This window comes from Diplodia seriata, assembly GCF_021436955.1.
Source record: "Diplodia seriata strain FDS-637 chromosome Unknown scaffold_12, whole genome shotgun sequence".
Taxonomy (NCBI): domain Eukaryota; kingdom Fungi; phylum Ascomycota; class Dothideomycetes; order Botryosphaeriales; family Botryosphaeriaceae; genus Diplodia; species Diplodia seriata.
Window position 1 is genome coordinate 492,673 of NW_027117319.1, and position 19,609 is coordinate 512,281.

General features: G+C 53.6%; 5 protein-coding genes across 5 annotated transcripts; 3 read left to right on the forward strand and 2 right to left on the reverse strand.

Annotated features, from left to right (window-relative positions):
• Positions 1–4,873: 4,873 nt before the first annotated feature.
• Positions 4,874–6,589, forward strand: SLS55_010296 (uncharacterized protein; the record flags this gene model as incomplete). The annotated part of the gene is made up of 2 exons (XM_066781684.1): positions 4,874–4,880; positions 4,908–6,589. 2 exons carry the CDS (start codon positions 4,874–4,876, stop codon positions 6,587–6,589), a joined length of 1,689 nt encoding a protein of 562 aa, XP_066627967.1.
• A 609-nt stretch (positions 6,590–7,198) lies between these two features.
• HST2_2 (Sir2 histone deacetylase Hst2) lies at positions 7,199–8,786 on the reverse strand (the record flags this gene model as incomplete). Its single annotated transcript, XM_066781685.1, is given in 3 exon segments — positions 7,199–7,393; positions 7,458–8,576; positions 8,595–8,786. 3 exon segments carry the CDS (start codon positions 8,784–8,786, stop codon positions 7,199–7,201), a joined length of 1,506 nt encoding a protein of 501 aa, XP_066627968.1.
• A 966-nt stretch (positions 8,787–9,752) lies between these two features.
• On the forward strand, positions 9,753–11,156 carry SLS55_010298 (uncharacterized protein; the record flags this gene model as incomplete). Its single annotated transcript, XM_066781686.1, has 4 exons — positions 9,753–9,759; positions 9,807–10,092; positions 10,390–10,933; positions 10,983–11,156. 4 exons carry the CDS (start codon positions 9,753–9,755, stop codon positions 11,154–11,156), a joined length of 1,011 nt encoding a protein of 336 aa, XP_066627969.1.
• Positions 11,157–13,510: 2,354 nt separating this feature from the next.
• SLS55_010299 (uncharacterized protein) lies at positions 13,511–15,064 on the forward strand (the record flags this gene model as incomplete). Its single annotated transcript, XM_066781687.1, has 1 exon — positions 13,511–15,064. The coding sequence occupies one exon, from the start codon at positions 13,511–13,513 to the stop codon at positions 15,062–15,064; it is 1,554 nt and encodes a 517-aa protein (XP_066627970.1).
• A 716-nt stretch (positions 15,065–15,780) lies between these two features.
• On the reverse strand, positions 15,781–17,708 carry SLS55_010300 (uncharacterized protein; the record flags this gene model as incomplete). The annotated part of the gene is made up of 3 exons (XM_066781688.1): positions 15,781–17,349; positions 17,418–17,545; positions 17,606–17,708. The coding sequence occupies 3 exons, from the start codon at positions 17,706–17,708 to the stop codon at positions 15,781–15,783; spliced, it is 1,800 nt and encodes a 599-aa protein (XP_066627971.1).
• Between the last annotated feature and the right edge of the window lie 1,901 nt (positions 17,709–19,609).

Genomic DNA, 19,609 nt, shown 5'->3' on the forward strand with positions numbered 1-19,609 from the left:
ATCAGCCTTGCTTCGAGACCCCACCGCTGCCGTGCAGCTTGTGGCGTCATACGCCAGCTGCACCGCCGAGTACCCCGCCACCGGCATCTCACCAGTGCTTCCGCCATGCTGTCATGGTTCCGATGAGTGCCATCTGGTCGCTTGTTATCTCCATGGTACGCGATTTATGACGATTCGCTCTGACAGGATTGCCGCCTGGTCGACGAGATGCACTTGGCCGTAGGTTTTGTTAAAGGCGAGGTGAGGGTGGATTCGAGGCGCGTGGTCTGGACTGGCGCGTTTGAGATGGGGCTACCGGGGCTACGTAGACACGTCTGATGCGGGAAATGTATCTGGCTGGGCAAGAATAATGCTGTGGCGCGCGGAAACATGGTATTGTTGCTGGATTGCCTACCGCCGTGGAGCATACGCCAAGCGGTCCGGGATGCGGGCAGATTGAGGAAGGTGCTACTGGTGAGGTGAAGTGCGCAGAACCATCGCGGCCTTCTTGTCTGCGTAGTTGAATCCTTTGTCGGGATTCATGTGTGCTGAGGTACAGATTCCCTACTGGACGAGACAGCAGATTAACGAAAGAGGCACCCTGTGGCGTAGATTTGTCAGGGTCAGAATGGGGTTACGGTGGTTCTTTCCTGGTTCTGCTATAGACCCTGCAGTACCGATATTGACTAAAACAAGACGGTCAGCTGTGGCGATCTGCCGTCCGAGTTTTCCACGGTAGGCAAAGCACATAGCAACATCTTCGCGACAAACGTTTCTGGTAGAACCGGTATGATGCATTTAAAGCCACCGACGATGCTTAACGAGCTAGTACGTGCGAGATGGCCGAGTGCGTGGCTCGGGATACAATCCCGTCCAGACTTTGGTACCGCTCTGCAGATCTTGCATTTGGAGAACCGCGGATCGTGGCCATAGTAGCCTAGCCTAGTCAGCGTAGCTAAGTCCTAAGCACCGATGATCCCCTGGCCGTCGGGTTGCGTGGGCACACGTGGCGTAGTTGGAAAACAAGGCGAAGACGAAAAGAAAAGAGAGAGAAAAGAAGCTGCCTTGTTAAAGCGTGTGGCTGAGCTTCCAAGTACGTCTTGACACTTGCATCATCCGCGAATGGCTTGGCACTCCCAGCGACTTAACACCGATTGGGAGGATCGAGTCCATCTTAGTTGATCAGGGTGGTATCTGGTCAGAACAGGAGTGAAAGAAGACTGGGGTGTTCTTCACTCTGAATCAAAGCTGCCGGTGGCTGCAGTGACGTAATAGATGTCGCATTCTCAGCCGCCCGCAGCTAGGTCCATGGCATAATGACGCAATTGGAGTGGTTGCCTTGCCAGTGGCCGCTACCGGCCGCACGTGCCAGTCAGTCATTCACAGCCTGTCGGCCCCCTACTTAAACTCTCCTTCCCACGCTTTCCTCCTCTTTTCTTCATCACCACAGCTTTCTTTGCCTTTTGGCTTAGATCAAGCACCGACTCTCTTGGGAGTTTCCGCCACCTACTCCACACTCCACACTCCACACTCGCCCAACACTCCAGGACTCTCCCGACACTCCAGAACTACACACAGAACAGACACACAGACACACAGACACACAGACACACAGACACACACGAAACACACGAACACACGAAACACACGAAACACACATACACACGAAACACACATACACACGAAACGAACATACACACGAAACACAAACATACAGACACGCACATGAACTACACATAGCAAACACTTGCTTACTTTTTGGAAACTTTCCTGCTTCAGGCAGCTCACCTCAGGTGACTTTTTTTTTTCGTTGAACATTTCACCTTGAGTGGGACTTCAAGGAAGAAAACTTTCCCCGGTCTAGAATGAGGCTACAGGTCAGGCTAGTTGCGTTGTGTAATTTACCCTCCCTGTGAAGTCGAAAATCGGATGTAAACGCGCAAGGTTAAGTGCAAGCGACTCTCCGACACGATAAGTATCGGCGTCTCGAAGAACAGAACTCGGTGCTTTTGATCATAATATGACATGCTCACAAATTCAGCATGAGCCAACTACACCGATGCAGTGCACCGCACCTTACAGCTTGCCTAAACTCTTATGTACCGCTCACCGAGCGCTCCCATACGGGCCAGTTATGTCGCCCCATCCCACCGGCAGAATTGGTTTTACTTAGGAACCCAGCTCTCTCCCGTCTGGAAGTCACGGCAGTATAACTGGCCGCATTGAATTCGCAGTTTTGTAACTGCATTAGTCGACGACTTCAACTGTTTTTCCCCACATTCCATTCTCGTCCTTTGTCCATTTTTCCGCGGCAATACAATCGTCGCATGGCTCCTCCCTTCTATTGGTGGTTCCCATGTTCCAATTGGGCTTGAAGTTCCCGCATTTCTCGCTACACTCGATCCGAATGCCCTGGGTCTCGACCTCATGCCCACACATCATCCTTGCACTTGTCATTATCTGCTGACACATGTTGGGAGGCTGTAATGTGCCTTGCTACGCGGTCTGGCTCGCCTGTCAGGCTCCCATCAATGGGACGGGGGAATAGGAACTCTCACAGTCAAAGTAATGCTCCGTCAACCTATAGCGGCGCGTTCAAATTACAGTTCACCGGGTCAAACGCCAACATTGACGAAGAAATATTTCTAAGAGCGGAGTGAGAGCGGGGCCGTCTTGAAATACTACACGCAGTTACTACATCAATCGCAGCAGCAAGCATTGCCAGCAGTGGTCGCTTGCTCGTTCACGATAACAAGAGCTATAGCAAGCCTTGGCATCAAACTTGGTACGAGCATGGGTGAAGCAAAGTTGGTACAACTCTGCCCTGATTGGCTGACTGGCTCATTGTCATGCCACCTTGAAAGCCCATGAGAACCGAAACAACCGTCCAGCGACAGCTTCATGCCACCGCTTCAAACAGCAAGAGCCCACGCCTCACTTCATCGACGATCCGGTTCCTCCCGAACATCACCACGTACCTCCCACCAAGCCGCAAGCACCCTCACCACGTCCTCCATCCCGGCGCCTCAGCCTCCAACCCGGCACCCAGCGCATCCCCATGCCCATCCACGACAATCCCCGCCTTCGCCCGCGCCATACCGACATTCAGGCGGCGCATGTCGGCCACGAAGCTCCGATGGCCGTGCACGTTGGCACCGCGTCGTGACGAAGACGACGACGGCCTAGTAGCCGTCGATACTCGAGACCTCCAGCCCGCTCGCCGCTCTTCGGCAGCATCTGGGTCACGCGAGTACGGCGTCGGCACGGCCACGGTCGGAAACGATGACGATCACGACGACGACGACGACGACGTCGCTTGATCGGAGCTGCTCGACGGGCTCAACAACTGGCTGCGCACGAGCGCCTGCCTCCGGTTGCTCTTCGACTTGTGGCCAGTGTCTTTGGTTGAGGCGCAGGGAACGAGCGAGCCCCATGCGTGCCGGCTGCTGCCGCTGCCGCTGCCCAGCCGTGGAGGGGGTGGCGGTGGGGGTGGTAGACGGCCATTGGAACGCCGACGGCGGGAGCGGGCGGGCGTCGTCGTCGTCCAGTCTGGCGGCGCTGCGCAGCTTGCCCTGGTGGGTAGAATCGCCCAAGCTGAAGCCAGAGGACATCCGAGAGTGAGAGGATCTACACAACCACTTTTGCAACATGCTCGAGGAAAACAATGTCAATACATTATCAAGCAGGTGTTGTAGGCGCAGAGGAGTATGTTCATATGATTCGCACACTTGGAGATCGTGGAGAGGAAGGCAAAACTTACGCCCCCAAACTATCTCATCTTTGTGCTTCTTTTGTGCTAATTATTATTCGGCCATCATCCCTCATTCTTCAGCCGCGCTTACATCCGCGGTACCCGAACGTTTCGCTGGCCTGCCGTTACACGCCACGATTACTTTGTGTCAAAGCCAATCCTCTGCCTCCACCACCCTTCGTCCATTGCAGTTGTGCCACGGTGGCGCTGGTTTGTTGAGTGCAGGATCGTCAAGGCACTCCTGTAGATGCTACGTCGTAATCTTTTCAACACCCAATCCGGCGAACGCAGCTGGTGCAATCAAGGCGCGGCTCTGCTGTACTTGGCTGTGGTATAGGCCGCCGCAGAGTCTCGGAGTTTCATCGCAAGAGGCCGCTTCGCCCGCCGCAGTCGGACTCGGCATTTCGTCTCATGCCATATGCAGCTTCTGCCGCGCACCAAGTTCTTCGTCGCTGCTCCGGAATAATGCAAGACTGGCGTCACAACACGGTCCCAAGTCCTAGGCAGCAAAATCTCCTACCCATCCACATCTGGCTTACCGAGATCCCATACCCTACTCTTTGGATAAAGAAAATCTTTATCTCGATGCACTTATACTATTCTAAAGTATTGTCTCTAGTTCCAGTTATCTTTCATACTGCCCGTATATCGTGTTGTCTTGCAAAGTCCTCACCGGCTATGTTATTGTCACCTTATTGTCCCCTTTCTACTTCCACATTATATTTGCCCCATTACTACATGGTATGGCTATTTCATGCCCGTACTGTTCGCAATGAGAAAGAAACTCTTACTACCTAGAGCCGCTCTATACGGATTAAAAGCTTTCAATATAAGACTAATGTATTTTCATCTCATCCTAAAATGTTCGCTTTCGAGAGTCAATCAGAGCTCTTGATCCTTATCAGGAACATGCTGTGGAGCGGATTACCAATCATGTTTCCGATAACATTCCGTCACCTTCCCGGGCGAGTGGTCGACTGCTACGATCTTACGTCTCATAAGTCCCCGCAATTGCGCAATCGTCGGCATACATGGCAAATTGCCGAGGGATTATTTTTTACCATCTCCCCCCAATTCTCAAGAGCGAACGGTTCAAACATCTTCATACTCAGTTTTTCCCAATCTCCGACGACCTTCCTGTCAATGTCTGGTTACGAAGTAAATGCATCACGGTCAGACCCAACCGGGTATCCGTACGACCTCGGTTTGTTCAGCCGACCCCTCAGCAGCAAGAACAACGAGGCACAAGTATGGTTCGACCGCGGTCTGAATTGGGCTTACGCATTTAACCATGAAGAGGCCTGCGTTTGTTTCGAGCAAGTCATCGCTCACGACCCCACCTGCGCCATGGGATATTGGGGCCTTGCCTACGCTTCGGGTCCTAACTACAACAAAGCGTGGGGCACGTTCGATGAGAAGGACCTGAAGGCTGCATGGCACAAGTGCCACCATCTATCCAAACGGGCCAACGAAGAGCTCTCTACCGCCACTGCCGTGGAAAAAGCACTTGTTGGAGCCCTTCAGCACCGCTTCCTACCAGACCAGGCTCCAGAGGACCTTGCCGCACCAAACATGGCCTACGCTGATGCCATGAAGGAGGTGCATGGCCAGTTTGGGGATGATCTCGAGGTGGTTGCAATGTACGCTGATGCCCTGATGGCTCTCGCTCCGAAGAGACTGTTCGAGTCTGCCACCGGAAAGCCCATCCTCACTTCTCCAGTTTTGGAAGTCAAGGCCGTCTTGGAACGAGGCATGACGCTGCCGGGCGGCATGGCTCATCCCGGGATACTGCACCTGTATATCCACCTCATGGAGATGTCCGCCACCCCGGAAGTGGCCCTCGTCCCGGCCGATCACCTGCGTGGCATCGTTCCCGAAGGTGGCCACATGCTCCACATGCCCTCGCACATTGACGTGCTCGTGGGAGAGTACCGCCGCGCGGTCGACAGCAACATGAAGGCCACGATTGCAGACGACAAGTTCCTTGCCCATCGCGGAGCAGAAAACTTCTACAGTCTCTACCGGCTGCACAACTACCACTCCTTGATATACGCCGCGATGCTTGCCGGCCAGTCCAAAGTGGCCCTAGAGGCGACATCACGGATGGAGGCGACAATTACCGAGGACTTGCTCCGCATCGAGTCGCCCCCGATGGCCAACTGGATGGAGTTTTTCATAGCTGTCCGCGTGCACGTCCTGATCCGCTTCGGAATGTGGGAGGAGCTGAAGAAAATATCCATCCCTCAGGACTTGGATCGGGATCTGTACTGCGTCACCATCGCCACAACGCACTACGGCCGAGGAATCGCTTGGGCGGCAACGGGAAACGTGGAAAAGGCCCACGAAGAACGCATTCTGTTTCGCGCAGCCGCAAAACGAGTCCCGCCAACACGGGTGCAGTTCCCGAACAAGATCGTGGACGTTCTCAAGGTTGCTGCCGCCATGCTGGACGGCGAGATCGAGTATCGCCGGAGTAACTACGCCGTTGCTTTTGAGAAGCTCACGGAGGCCATCGTCCACGAGGACTCGCTGCACTACACTGAGCCGTGGGGCTGGATGGTTCCGACAAGGCATGCTTACGCCGCTTTGTCGCTGGAACAGGGGCGTGTCGAAGATGCGACACGAGCGTATGCCGAGGATTTGGGTCTCGAGGAGACGCTGACGCGCGCGCATCAGCATCCGAACAATATTTGGGCATTGCATGGATACCATGAGTGCTTGGTGCGGCTGGGACGGACGGCTGAAGCAAGGATTATCAGCAAACAGCTAACGCTGGCTGCGGCGGTGGCGGACATACCGGTTCAGTCTTCTTGCTTCTGTAGGTTGGAGGTTCAGAAACCGAAGGGGTGCTGTGTTTGAAACTCCTGATTTTCCTGATGCTATTGGGACAGACTCACCGGCAAGACGCGTGTGAACCCTGCAGTCCACCGCAAAATCGCTAGGCTGTTTCCCTACTTTGTTATCCTGACGCTACAGTACATTTCGCATGTACACAAAAAGACAATGGACAAGTAGGAATCGCTCCATCCTGAATTCACACAGATTTCTCCGACAGTGACGTCATGTCTCGCTTCAAGATCATTCCTTGTTCCGTTTCCTTCATTGTCCAAATTTGTTTGCGTTGTATAGCGAAAATGCCGTCACTCATTCTTGAATGCTCCAATTTGCACTGCAGCTCAAGCGCGTTTTTGAAGTCGTACCCAGAGCGGAGGCTTTTCCCAAAGAGCGTATGTCTTTTGGTTCGGCCAGTCTGGCTGGTGATACTTCCCCATTCCACTATTCGAGCCGGGAGCGCTGGGCGCTTCGATGAAGTCGAAGTTCCATAGAACCTTCGCCAGAATGAGACGCATTTCGTGGTATGCCAGGCTGAAACAAATGCGGAATGAAGGTTAGCATGGGACACAATGAAGAACAAAGGATACTTCGCCGAGACAGCAAGAGAGGCGAGCGGGATGGTGCATAAGAAACTCACTTCTTCCCGAGGCAAGCGTATGGACCAACGATAAAGGGCTGCATCAGCTCTTTTTTATCATTAGCAAACGCGCGGTACGCCGGGTCTTGCTCAGTTGCAGCCGGGAGCCAGCGCTCCGGGACGAAAGAATCGGGGAGATGGAAGTTCTCGCTGTCTCTGAAAGCCGCGTAGTGAGACAGGAAGATGCCAGTCTGAAAAATCAAGACCCTTGTCAGTTCCACATGCTGGACAAAAAGACTGCATGGCTCGACTCACCCCCGCAGGCAGATGCTCGCCACAGACCAAATTGCCTCCCTCGGGCACGAGGCGCGGAGAGCCCGCAGGAGTCGGAGGGTAGATGCGCAGACCCTCCTCGATGACTGCTTGTAGGTACGGCAAGCGCCGAAGGTTGGCCATGGTGAGTTCGTCCTCGGACCTGAAAGCTCCTCGAATCTCGCCCGTCAGTTTCGCCAGCTTGTCCGGACACTTGAGCAGGTAGTGCGTCATGCCGCTCAGCGCCGTCGCCGTCGTCTCGGTGCCAGCCGTCATGAAGAGCACGGCGTTCGAGTGCATCTGCGGCCGCGAAATGGCGTTGCCCTTCTCCATGCTGTTCAACACCAACGCCCAGATGTCGGGCCGATCCGTCTCCTGCTCCAGCCGGCGGTCAACGCGGTCGGCGGAGTACTTGAAGTGAGCAAGTTGTTTCTCGATGAGCGACCTCGGGATGAACAAGCTCGCGATGGGCTTCAAGATCGGGTACTCGCGGAACATGAGCAGGAGCTGGAAGGCCTTGAAGGAGCCGAAGACAGACTCCACCCACGGCGAGTACTCTCCGGTTTCTAGCAGACCCAGGGAGGACCCGAAGCTCAGGTCGCCCATGATGTCGAAGGTGGTGCAGTTGTACATCTTGACCATGTCGACGGGCTCCGTCGGTTTCGTCGCCACGCTTTCGCGCAACCGTCCAATGAGCTTGTCCACGTATCCTCGAATGAGCGTCTCTTGCTCTCCCAAAGCCTTGTCGGAGAATGCGTTGGTGAAGATGCGTCGGACCCGCCCGTGCTCCTCGATGTCCTTGATGCTAATCATAGCCGCGACGCCGTTGACTTCCTTCGCGAAGAAATCGTGGTCCTTGGGATTCAGCTTGTGCGAAGCGGTCCGATGGCCGTAGATGTCCTTCATGGCCTCCGGGTCGGTGTAGCTCAGTAGATCGGGGGCATAGCGCACTACCGGTCCGTACTTGTCGTGCTGTGCCTTGAGGAAGGTATGGAAGTCTCCCCTCATTGAGATGTAGTGCTTCACCAGTCTCGTTGCCGCCGCGTACCTTGGTCCAGGGAACTTACTCAGCGGATGGAAGTAAAGATTGTATACAACAGTCCACAAGAGCACTAGGAAAGCCTGTATGGATCAGTATACACAGTCGTGCGAGATTATGTTCAGTGCGGACATACCGAGAAAAAGACGCCTAGGCATAATGTTTGCCAAGGCCGAGTGACCACTGTTTGCAGGAGGAAGGAACTGGTGCGTAGCTCGGTCGTCATAGCTGACTTGTTCCTGGTGAACGGCCCAGTTGCTGTTGCTCCAGATTTCTTCCCCACTCGCCACCATTATATAGCCTATGGTACGCCTGAAGAATTGTCTGAGTGCTGCACTGCGTCGTAATGGTTACCTATTTACTGACTAGCTCCGGATCTCCAAGAAGCCGTGCCGAGATCGTACGACGAATATACCCTGTCAATGAGTACACTACTGTACTCGTTAACCGTTTGCGGGTAAATGATCTACCCCCACAGCTCAGCAAAGCTTGAGCTCGTATTCGGGTCGGATCGAAGTACTAGCTTGTCATCTGCGCCAATACGCTGATCTATGCACAGATGAGCAGTAGTGCCTAACATATGCACGGTCTGCTGTCGGTGTTCGGCGGTTTTCTCTATTAATTCCCGACCCGATGAGGAATTGATGTTCTGTGGTGCCGCAACCATCGAATCAGGAGGTTGCACGGAAGTGTACGTACTCCCAGATCGGATCACGCAACTAATCTATAGTAGTACCAGATGTCTTATGGCCTTACCGCGGAGACCTTCCTAAAATCCGTTGCCGTCGGCCCGGAACCTGGGGCATCCGAGACGCCTATGCAGCACTGCAAGGAACATCGGAAACGCATTCTTGGCCCGTTGGGTGCCTGAGAATCCTGAGGGTGCCTAAGGATTACGATTAGGTACAGAATACTCCACCCACCAGGCTTGTAAGATGATTGACAGCATCTTTCTACTAGTATAAGTTCTCGCAACCTGCCCAATATTACCGTACCGATCCAAGTTCGATCTTCCACCAGTCTTCCACATCTTCCAAAAGTCTGACTTCCTGAAATGTTGTCCTTCTCGCTCTTCTCGGCTACACAATTATCGTGCTTGGTATTATTTCTCGTCTGTGCTCGCGCATTGTCTCGAGCAATTTTGCTACCTCTGCGATTTGTCCCAGGTCCCTTTATCGCCCGATTCAGCCGTGTTTGGCTCTTTCAAAATCTTTGGAGCGGGGACTTTCACCAGAAAAATGTCGCCCTGCACCGTAGATATGGTTAGTCCGTCGCTTGCTGCTTTTTTAAATCACGGCTAACCTCACCGCCAGGATCCGTTGTCCGCATCGCCCCAAACCAATACGTCATCGATAGCCCCGACGCGGTGAAAGTCATCTACGGCCATGGTGCAGCTTTCAAGAAGAGCGACTTCTACTTTGCAGCCAGCAACCCTGAGTCACATGTGTCGGACCTGTTCTCGGACCGGGATCCGAAGACGCACGCACAGCTGCGAAGGAAGATTGCCAGTCTGTACTCAATGACGAATCTGCTGAAGATCGATGCCTGGATGCATGAATGCGGCAATATTCTCGTTGAGCGCTTCAAAGAATTGTCGAGGTAGTCTCCAACCCTTTGTTTGCAGTGTGGCAGCGATACTGAAGAGTGATTGGCAACAGAGCTGGCGTACCCGTGGACTTACAACACTGGATGCATTGCTACGCCGTCGACGTCATTGGAGCAACTACGGTAAACCCTTTTCTATCAACGCTGCATGGTCGTGACTGAGACGAATGCATAGATCTCAAAGCGATTCGGCTCTCTCGATTCTGGCAAAGACGAGCTGTCCCTGATGGCCACCTTGCATGACGCAGTCTTGTACATCACGCTTGTTGGGGTCTATCCGGAGCTCCACAGACTGCTAAACTCACTGATGAAGCACCTCAGCCGCAGTGGAATTGCCGAGTTTTTCAAATTGTCCGCTGCACAGGTCCACGCGGGCAAAGAGGGAAAGATACCAGAGCGAGAGGGCTTCTTGACCCGAATGCTCCAGATGCACCAGCAGAATGAGTCCAACATGTCGTTTCTTGACATGATGCTGGTTTGCGTCATCAACCTTGGGGCGGGAAGCGACAATACCAGTATAGGACTCACAGGGACCATGTGGGGCCTGATCAGTAACCCAGAGGCGATGGCAAAGGTATACAACTACACTTATGGTCTTGATGTCTGGCTGACAACGAGGAAATCTCTACAGCTCCGAGCCGAAATCGATGAGAGAACAGCTGCCGGCGATCTCTCTGCTTCAAGCCCGATACCGTACCAGGTTGCACGATGCATGCCCTATTTGCAGGCTGTAATCAAGGAGGGTTTGAGATTGGAAGGCTCGCCAGGCATACCGCTGCCGAGAGTAGTGCCCCAATGTGGCGCTGAAATTGCGGGCCACTTCTTTCCTGGAGGCGTAAGTCTGATCGAACGACTCGAAGAAAGCCAAGCTGATGTCTTTTCAGACGGTTGTCGGTGTCAATGCATACGTGCTGCATCGGAACAAGGACATCTTCGGCCACGATGCGGAGGATTTCAACCCGGACAGGTGGCTTGGCGACAAGGAAGTCGTCTCTCGTATGGATCAGCACTTCCTCGCAGTATGTCATCTTTCCAAAAGGCTCACTACCACTTCTTAACAATGAACAGTTTGGTGGCGGCTCTCGCGTCTGCATTGGCAAGCACATCGCGTTCATCGAGCTATCAACGCTTATTCCAGACCTGGTGCGAAAATTCGATTTCGAGCTTGTCGATCCGTGTGCGCAGCGAAAGCGGCGGAACGTTTTTTTCATCAAACACCAGAATCTGGATGTAAAGATCTCTGAGCGGAGGGCATGTTGAAATCAAGACAGTCAAAAGGATATATTCTGTAGGGTTAAAAGTTTTTGTCTTTGCCATGATCACCATTTCTAGATAAGATAGCTTGGGATTACCTTCACTGTTTTCCCTTTAACCAACGAATAGTTGGAGACTGTTGAACTCTCTTCGTTCTACCTAAAGGTGCGGTTCTATCCACGAAGGCAGTCCAGGTTGAACAAATTGGTCAACATGCATTCCACCACTGAGATACGGAGACTGAGGCGGTTCGCAGACGATGTTGGAAGGCCGCCCGTTGTCAACCTCATCATCGTGACCTTGAGCACTTTATAAGTAAATTTTACTACGGGTGATCGTACGCTGAGATCGTCGCGCCCGCTACTGCTGTATCGGAGAGTGAAGATGAGCCCCCCCCGCATCTGCCTTATAAAAGGATTCGACATAGGATGGGTAGTTGAATACAAATGTGATGATGCGGCATCTGTGTGAGGCAGATGCGGTTTCCTTTGTCATCCGACGTGCCGCCAACGGCGAGACATTTTTAACGGATCAGCATGAGGATTAGCTCAGTGAAATGCTGTCCCAGATCCATCAATGCGCCCAAAACATGACTAACGAGCCAGAAAGCTATATCAGCCATGAATAGGAAGAAGAGGTAAAGAAGCTCCATGCCAGCGCTGCCAATGTCAGTCATTGTGCTCTCGGCGACGCCCTCTGGATTTTGGATGAAATAATTTTGCTCAGTGGTTTTAGGTCTGTTGTAGGTATAGTGTCTGTATTTTATGGATGTAATGAGCGTGTTAGAGGAATAACGAAGGCTGTTGCAGATGAGCTGTGAGAAGAACGCGAGGCGCTGCTAAATAGCCCTGCCTTGTTTGCCACAGAAGCAAACATGGGAGGATGACCTCCTTTATCTCATTGCTACAAGCAAGAGATTCATGCAGCTGCATGTACATACATACAGGATAATGAATCAGTCACTTCGAGCCGCAGGATGCCATCTTGCATCGTCTTTATGCGCACCTTTTGGGCTCCGTTAAGGCAAACATAGGCCATTCCGAGACGGCGTCAGGAGTGGCGGTCTCGATCAAGACGGTACTGATGCTGCAGCATGGCGTGGTCCCACCGCTGGCCGGCTTCCGGGCGCTCAATCCCCACATTGCGCCTCTGGCGGCGTCGCGCATGGACATTTCCCAGGCTGCCCACGACTGGGGCCGCCTCCCGTGTCAACGACTACGGCACCGCCGGCAGCATCGCCGCTCTGTTGGTCTGTCAGCAACCAAGCATTCCGCTGCGCTCTGCTCCGCCCTCCTCCTGGTTCCCGCGCCGGCGGTGGATCTGTTCGATCTGTATGGTGGCGCTGCGAGGGGCGGCGGCGTGGAGGCGTGGGAGGATGTGGAGAGGGCGGATGAATGGGGTTGGGAGAGTGGGGTTGGGTGATTCGCGTCGGGTGGACATTGACCGGGTGGATTGATGGGTTGGTGAGGTGGGGAGGAGATTTTGTTTGGTTTTACGATGCTGTGTGAGATGCGCTGTGGAAAGATAGATGTCTTAGATGACGAAAAGATACTGGTCAATAATTCCTCTCAGACATCTGCAACAGGCTGAGGAAAGAAGAGATCGACGGCCGATGCGATAGCTGAGTGTATGTGGGTTGGATTAATCCGCAAGCGGTCGACTTTGGTGCCGGTCGCCCGAATTTCAAGCCTAAATTGATGAGGTGGTCCTATTCGCACGTGCTGTCTAAAGAAGTTGAAAATCGCGATCGAGTGACCGCTTGCGGGTCGAGTGGCGGCTGGCGTGAGGCTGAAAACAGCAAAACCAGTACACGCTGACAGCCGCCCTTCGCCCCTACAATAACCGAGGGATGCGCATGTGGGAGTGTATTTCGGAAATATATGCCCTGGCTCCCATGAAGGTGGGTCGTCACCCTATTTGTGTTCATTTTCGAAAACTTCGTTCGGCTTTTTCATTATCGCAATCTCCCTGCACGGTTTTCATCTCTTCAAGGTCGCAATCTTTGGTCCGTAAAGTTAACATGGCCTCCGGTGCTCTGGTTTAGCTCAATCTGAACACAGAAGGATTCGTTTCAACTTCATCCCTTACAAACCCTTTTTAAGCGCCATTCCACCATCAGAGCACGGGAAGCACCGGACTTCCGGACCGCGCCGCAATCATGCCCCTCATCGACTTCGTAAAGAGTAAGACGAGCAATATCGTGACCGCCACTCTCATGATGTTGGTACGCCTTCCGGGAGCCGCGGCTCAGCTCATGGACGCTGCAGCCCTCGTTGTCCGGAAGAGTGGACCAGCCCCGCTGGCCAAGTGTCTGGACGGTCTTTCTGGAGCCATGAAGCTTCTCGAACCCAACATCCTGCTGGAGTCACTCATGCAAATGACGCAGACAGTCGCCACAGCGATCGTCCACGATGCGAAACACGTCTTCATCATCAGGGACGGCATGCGCAGAAACGAGCTCACTGCAGCCACCATCCAGTTCCTGTGGGACCAACGCCGCATGGTGACGAGCTTTATGATCGATGTGGTCGAATGCGCCAAATGCTACGTCAAGGCCGACTCCGTCACGGGCGTGTGCGATCCCTTGGAGGAGCACGGCCACGACAATGAGCTGGACCTCTGGGACCCCATGAACAGACACGCCCTGCTTTGTCAAGCTCAGAGGCTGGTGAAGTCGATTGTCTTTATCCTCACAAATGCTGCGAGACCGCTAGCATTCGACGACATCGACATGACCAAGGAAACCCGACTGTGTACCGATAACGTCGACTTGGGGTCGATCATCGAGGTTACTCCCTCGGGTCGTCAGAAAGTTTCGGCGACCACTGACTCATCGACGAAAGACGAGCGAAGAGATTCAGCAGTGGGAGAACTTGATGACTTGCTGACTGGGCAATCGAAGAGAGCGGCCAATGGGCATTTCGAAGCATCACCAATCTCAACGCCAGGTGAAGGGACGGAAGACCCAGCGAAGGTCACTGATGAGAAATGGTTCTTCGTCAATGGCATCGGTACCGAGCTCTACTGGCTGCACCTCGCCTGCAGGAAGCTGGCCAAGCGGTACTCCCGAAACGTAACGGGCGTGTACAACAGGGGTGATGGCATCTTGTGGGACCTCATCAAGTGCGCTGGACAGAGAAACAACAAGGGCCAGCTGAACGCCAAAAGCCAAAGAGAAATGGTGCAGACGGCGAAAGGCGGCCAAATGGCCCAGATGGAATTGGCAAACCAGTTGGAAGCTGCGTTGCTGACGAAAGGAGAGCGTGGCCATGCGTATAAGAAGGTCGTCATGATTGCGCACTCCCAGGGCTGCCTTGTTCTCCGCCTCGCAATCGAAGACCTGCGAGCTCAACGTTCGAAAGCGCTTGATGAAGCCATGCGAGAGCGGCTTTGCGTGTTCACCTTTGGAAATCCAAGCGTTGACTGGCTCGGCGAGCCTGATGACGTCCTCCGCACCGAGCATTTTGCCAACGAAAAGGATTTCGTTGCGCACCTCGGAGTCTTCCATGACGGCAAGCCAAAGGACAGGGGATACAAAAATGTCTTCACCAATAAAGAAGAGGGCTGGGTTGGCCATCTCTTTGGAGCTCAATATAGTCTCGACTGCAAGCACTACACGGACGAATTCGAGAAAAGGAGCAGCAAGAGATCCTGGCTACTCAATTGTCGGCAGGGCGAGCCCCTCGCCGCAGAGAGAGTAAGTTCTGCCTGAAATCTGTAAAGCCATGTAGGAGAACTAACGCGTCCGTCATAGAGTCGACTACTAAGCTGAAAGCATATGCACTAATTGAGGAGCTGTGCCTGCAACCTCTTCAATGCCTGCGAAATGGGACAGAATTCATGGGAGAAGTGCTTTCGGAAGTGAAGGTCCACCGGTTTACGGATGTAAGGCGTATAAAGCACTGTTTGATTGTAGCAAACTGCAGTTACCGGTCTCTAGTACGTGCCACCTATCCGAATTCCCGGGATATACCAAAGAAAATACTATTTTGGATAATCTACAACTATTCGCCCTTCACTCTGACATGTATTGGAACCGGAACTGTACTCACGGCGGAGAGAAGATAGAGAGCACACAGGCGGCATGGAGTAGTTGGTGCTGTACATATGTTCAATTCGTAATTCGAGACTTTGGAGAATCAAGTTGTTTAAACCGAACAATTGGGAGGCCTGGCTGCGCCACCACTCTAACTATCATAGCTGCTATGCAGCTCACGCAGAAGCTTCAAACGATTTTTAACACTTCCAGATACCATGCTTTCATCATAGACATCTACGTCGATTCGAGAAATCAGTCATGAATTGAGAAGTCATCGCATCTTCCGCTAAAAGAAAAACATGAGTCTCTTGCGCATGAGACGTAGCACAAAAACATATAGAAACTGTACTCCTCACTCTGTCGCCCGCCACATCGGTTTGGATGACTTGCTAATTCACCCTTGTCCGTTTGACGGGAGGCAGCTCTTCTAAGCCATCACACCCACCTCGGCTGCCGTCACCAAAGTCGTCTACGCTCATAGGATACTGCCTCGCCGTTGCCTCAGAGCGTGTATCCATCCGGTCTCCCACGCTCGAGGGAGGTGGCTCCTGTGCTTGCTCAACGTTTACAGGCTCTGCGGGTGGGATAGCGAGCTGCACGGAGTCAATGGCCTCGCATAGACATCTAAAAAGCTGGGGAGCCCACAGCTCGTATACATTGCGAGCCAAGTTCCACGACTTCCAAGAATCGTCGCAGTCTGCAGGGGAGAGGTAGGGCTTGCATAACGCTCGCCGGCAGATGTCAGTCCTTTCCCCATTGATGACGGGGTAGTAGGCGTGCCAGTACGCTTGGTCATGCCTGTAGGAGACTGAAAATGCCAGAAATTTGCCGTTGACGTCGTACTTCGCCGTCCGAAAAAGCTCAACCATAGCTTGGACGGCAACGAAGATGTCGTAGGCGTTCTGATTCTCAGCGATGTCGATACTTTGCTGCCATGACTTGGCCTCGCACGTAAGGAAAGGGAAGTACATGAGAGGGGTCGGCAAGAGGAATTTCTTTTCATCGGCGATTACCTCGAGCTTTTTGCGTTGCTCCTCTCCAAAGGCAGACAGGGAAAAGCCTACACAGTAATCGGGTCTTGGCACACCGAATCCAGGCAACGATGGGACCTTACCCCATGGCTCGTCCCAAAGGTCCGCAAGCAGGTCGTAGTTGTCTCCCAACTCCTCATCGTCCAAATGCAAATCCGCCAGGTCCTCCGCCACCGGACAGACGAGGTCGTGGATGGTCTGGATGACGGCAACCTCGTTCTTGGGCTGTAGTCGCAGTAGCTTCCTTGTGAGTGTCTTGGTCTGATACCGAGCGTCGTCCGGGTTCTTCCGTGTCCTTCTCTGCAGCTTTCCAATCCATGCCTCGCTCTCTGTGTTCAGTCCATGCGTTGGGCCCCTTCTACTAGTGAATAGCTCGTTCTCGGCCATGAACAGGCGCACCTTGTCGTTGCCCCTCTTGAGTATCTCCCGGCAAACCTTTCTCCTGTAAATCTCCTTTGTTTTTTTGGTTCTTTCGGTGGTTGCTCGAGTGGAGTCACCATTCTCCGACACTCCATTTAAAGAGGCTTGCGCGGAATCCATCTGAAACTCATTACGGAGCGAGCTACCTGCAGGCTTGGCCAGCTTCCGAACTGACCTGTTCTGTGGACGTGCCATGGCCATCTGATCCCGTGGCGGGTCTGCATTCGACAGAACCCACTCTGTAGTCCGGTTTCCAGACGGCGTGGACGCTGGCGCGGTCCCTCCCGCTGCTATAGTGGTGGGCTGGTTCTGAGCGACGGCTGGCTGCTTGACAGCTCTGCTCGAGCGTGGCAGGACCTTCTGGGATTCTTCGGGACCAGTCGTGAGTTTGGATGGACGGTCCAGGGACCTTTTTCGTTTCCTCGGCGTTGGTTTCGGCTTCGATGCTGGATTGGACTTGGAAGCTTGCTTTGAAGCGTTGGTGAGGATGGAGACTTTGTTCTTTTGCTGGGCAGGTCGTCAGAAGGCTGGCGCAGGAGTCATTTGAATTATCGGAGAGCTGACGGCGCACTGACCTGTCGTTGAGTCTTTGTAGTCTGCTTGCTCTTCTTTGGTTGGGGCTTGGGCGGTTGAGGCTTCGATGGCTGAGGCTTCAGTGCCTGATGCTTCAGTGCCTGAATGCGACTGCTTCGTCTTCGTGGTGCTGGCGCTCAAAGCCGGTCAGATAATCTTCTCCGGGTAGGTTTTGCCGAGTGCAACACACCTTGAGGATTGTCCAGTGCGCCGCGCCTGGTGGTCTTGGCCTTGGCGGGCTGTGAAGCAGGCTCGGGCTGAGGCTTTGCCTGCGACCGTCTTTGCCTGCCCATGTTGGGCGGGCGGGTGCAAAAGAGCGGAGAGAGAAGAGGCTCTTCGCTGGAAACGCCGAGGGCGAAGCTGCTACGCTTAGGTCGGGCCTAAGCGCCTCTCCCCACACCCCCGACGCCTCGGCGCTCGCTACTCGGTTGCATCGGGGCATCGGGATGTGGGACCCCTGTTGAGAGTCTCAACTTGAGACTTCTCATAGGTCGCAATCGCTCCGTTTCGCCGATGACCCGCCTTTTCGAGGCCTGTCACGCGAGCGAGTGCGCCAGTCAGGCCAACTAGTCTCATCTACCCACTCTTGAGTGTGGGTAGACCGTATTTTCACCCATGCATTTCGGGACCGATAGAGCTAGTGCACGGTCGATTGTTTCCTGCGCCGCACACGTCAGTAATTGAACGATTCATTCAATCGGAGCTGATCACTGGCGCGCGTCAGTGGGCTAACATCAGCTTTCGTCGATGAGGCTCGATGAGTCCAAGTCGAGCAGCAGAGCCAGGGGAACGGGCAGGGCTCGGTGAGGACAAGAAGAATATCCGCTGCATACCCCAGACAAGCTGCCTGGTCCGTGACGTACCGGATAGATGGATTCTTCTCTTATCTGGTGCGGCACTACCGCACCATGCTCCAGTACGGTGAGCCAGATTTTCCCTAGAAAGCCTACTTCTTGCCATTTATGGTGTCTTGGATGAGGACTCGCGGGCTTGTTAGCCGATTGGTCTGAGCGATGCGTTCCGCCTGAAAGACCAATACATGAGGGAACTTCACGCTAGGTACACATTCGATATTAAGTAAGACACGGTCAGATGATAGGACCGGGCGATTGTGAAGGCAGGAGTACCGGAATGCGCCGAGAAATTGTCCGGAACATACCGCCAATTTTCGTGACCGCAGTTGCCGTCAGCGGTCTACTCTGTGGAAGAAGGGCGCTTCTAGTAGGTCTTGCTTTGTGTGTGTCTCCAATGACAGGAAATACTTCCTTCGGCCGCAGTGCTTACCTTTGTCGTTCAATCTCGCTGTATGCGGACCGGCCCGTCTTTAGCGCCTCGGCCCGGCCCGCGTGGTTACGCATCATGATAGGTGCCACACGAGAAAGCCCTTGCAATAGCGTTCTTGCTTGCTTTCTGGGTGGATGAAGAGATCATGCAGCTGTACCCGTGCATCCGCAAGCCCCCCTATGAGACGCCCCACAATTTTCCATCGTCGAATCCTGACGCAGAGAGATGGTTGCGGCCCAGAACATCTCTCGAAGAAAGAGCCACGCCGGGGCCCGTGAGCGTACGAGAATCCAGCAAGCATTCAAGAACTACAGCGGTGCCACCGCTGTGTCTATGGTACTGACTCATTCGGATGTTGCAAAGAGGAACATTAACGGCTTTGTGTATATTTGCACAAGGGAAGCCAGTATCTCAGGAACCGTATCGATTCGTCATGTCTTCTGTGAGCTGTGTTCGGTTGTAATATCGACCGGCGCGGGCTATCGGAGGTTCATCGCAAGTGGCCGCTCCGCCTGCCGTAGCCCCAATTATATGCATACACCTGCATTTCATCTATCTCCAACCTGCGCGAGGGGCATTGGAATCAAGTATACGATGTGCATGAGAAATGGGGGGAAAAGGCGTGGTAGGTGACGAGCTGGGTCCCAACGGGGCATCTCAAGGTGGATAATGCGCTCAGCTGGAGCTGTTCCGTCATGACACGATAACGAAACATCTGGTAATTAACGGTGAACTGCTCTGTCTCAGTCATTGAGATTCAATTACACTTTTTTCCTCTGACACTGGCCCCAAAGAACCGAGGCGCATGATAGGATCTCGCGATACGTCGGTTCTCAGCAATATCGCAGAACACCTTAGTAAAGCCCCATGCTCAGTTCAACGATCGTCGACAACGGAGTGAGTGGGTGCA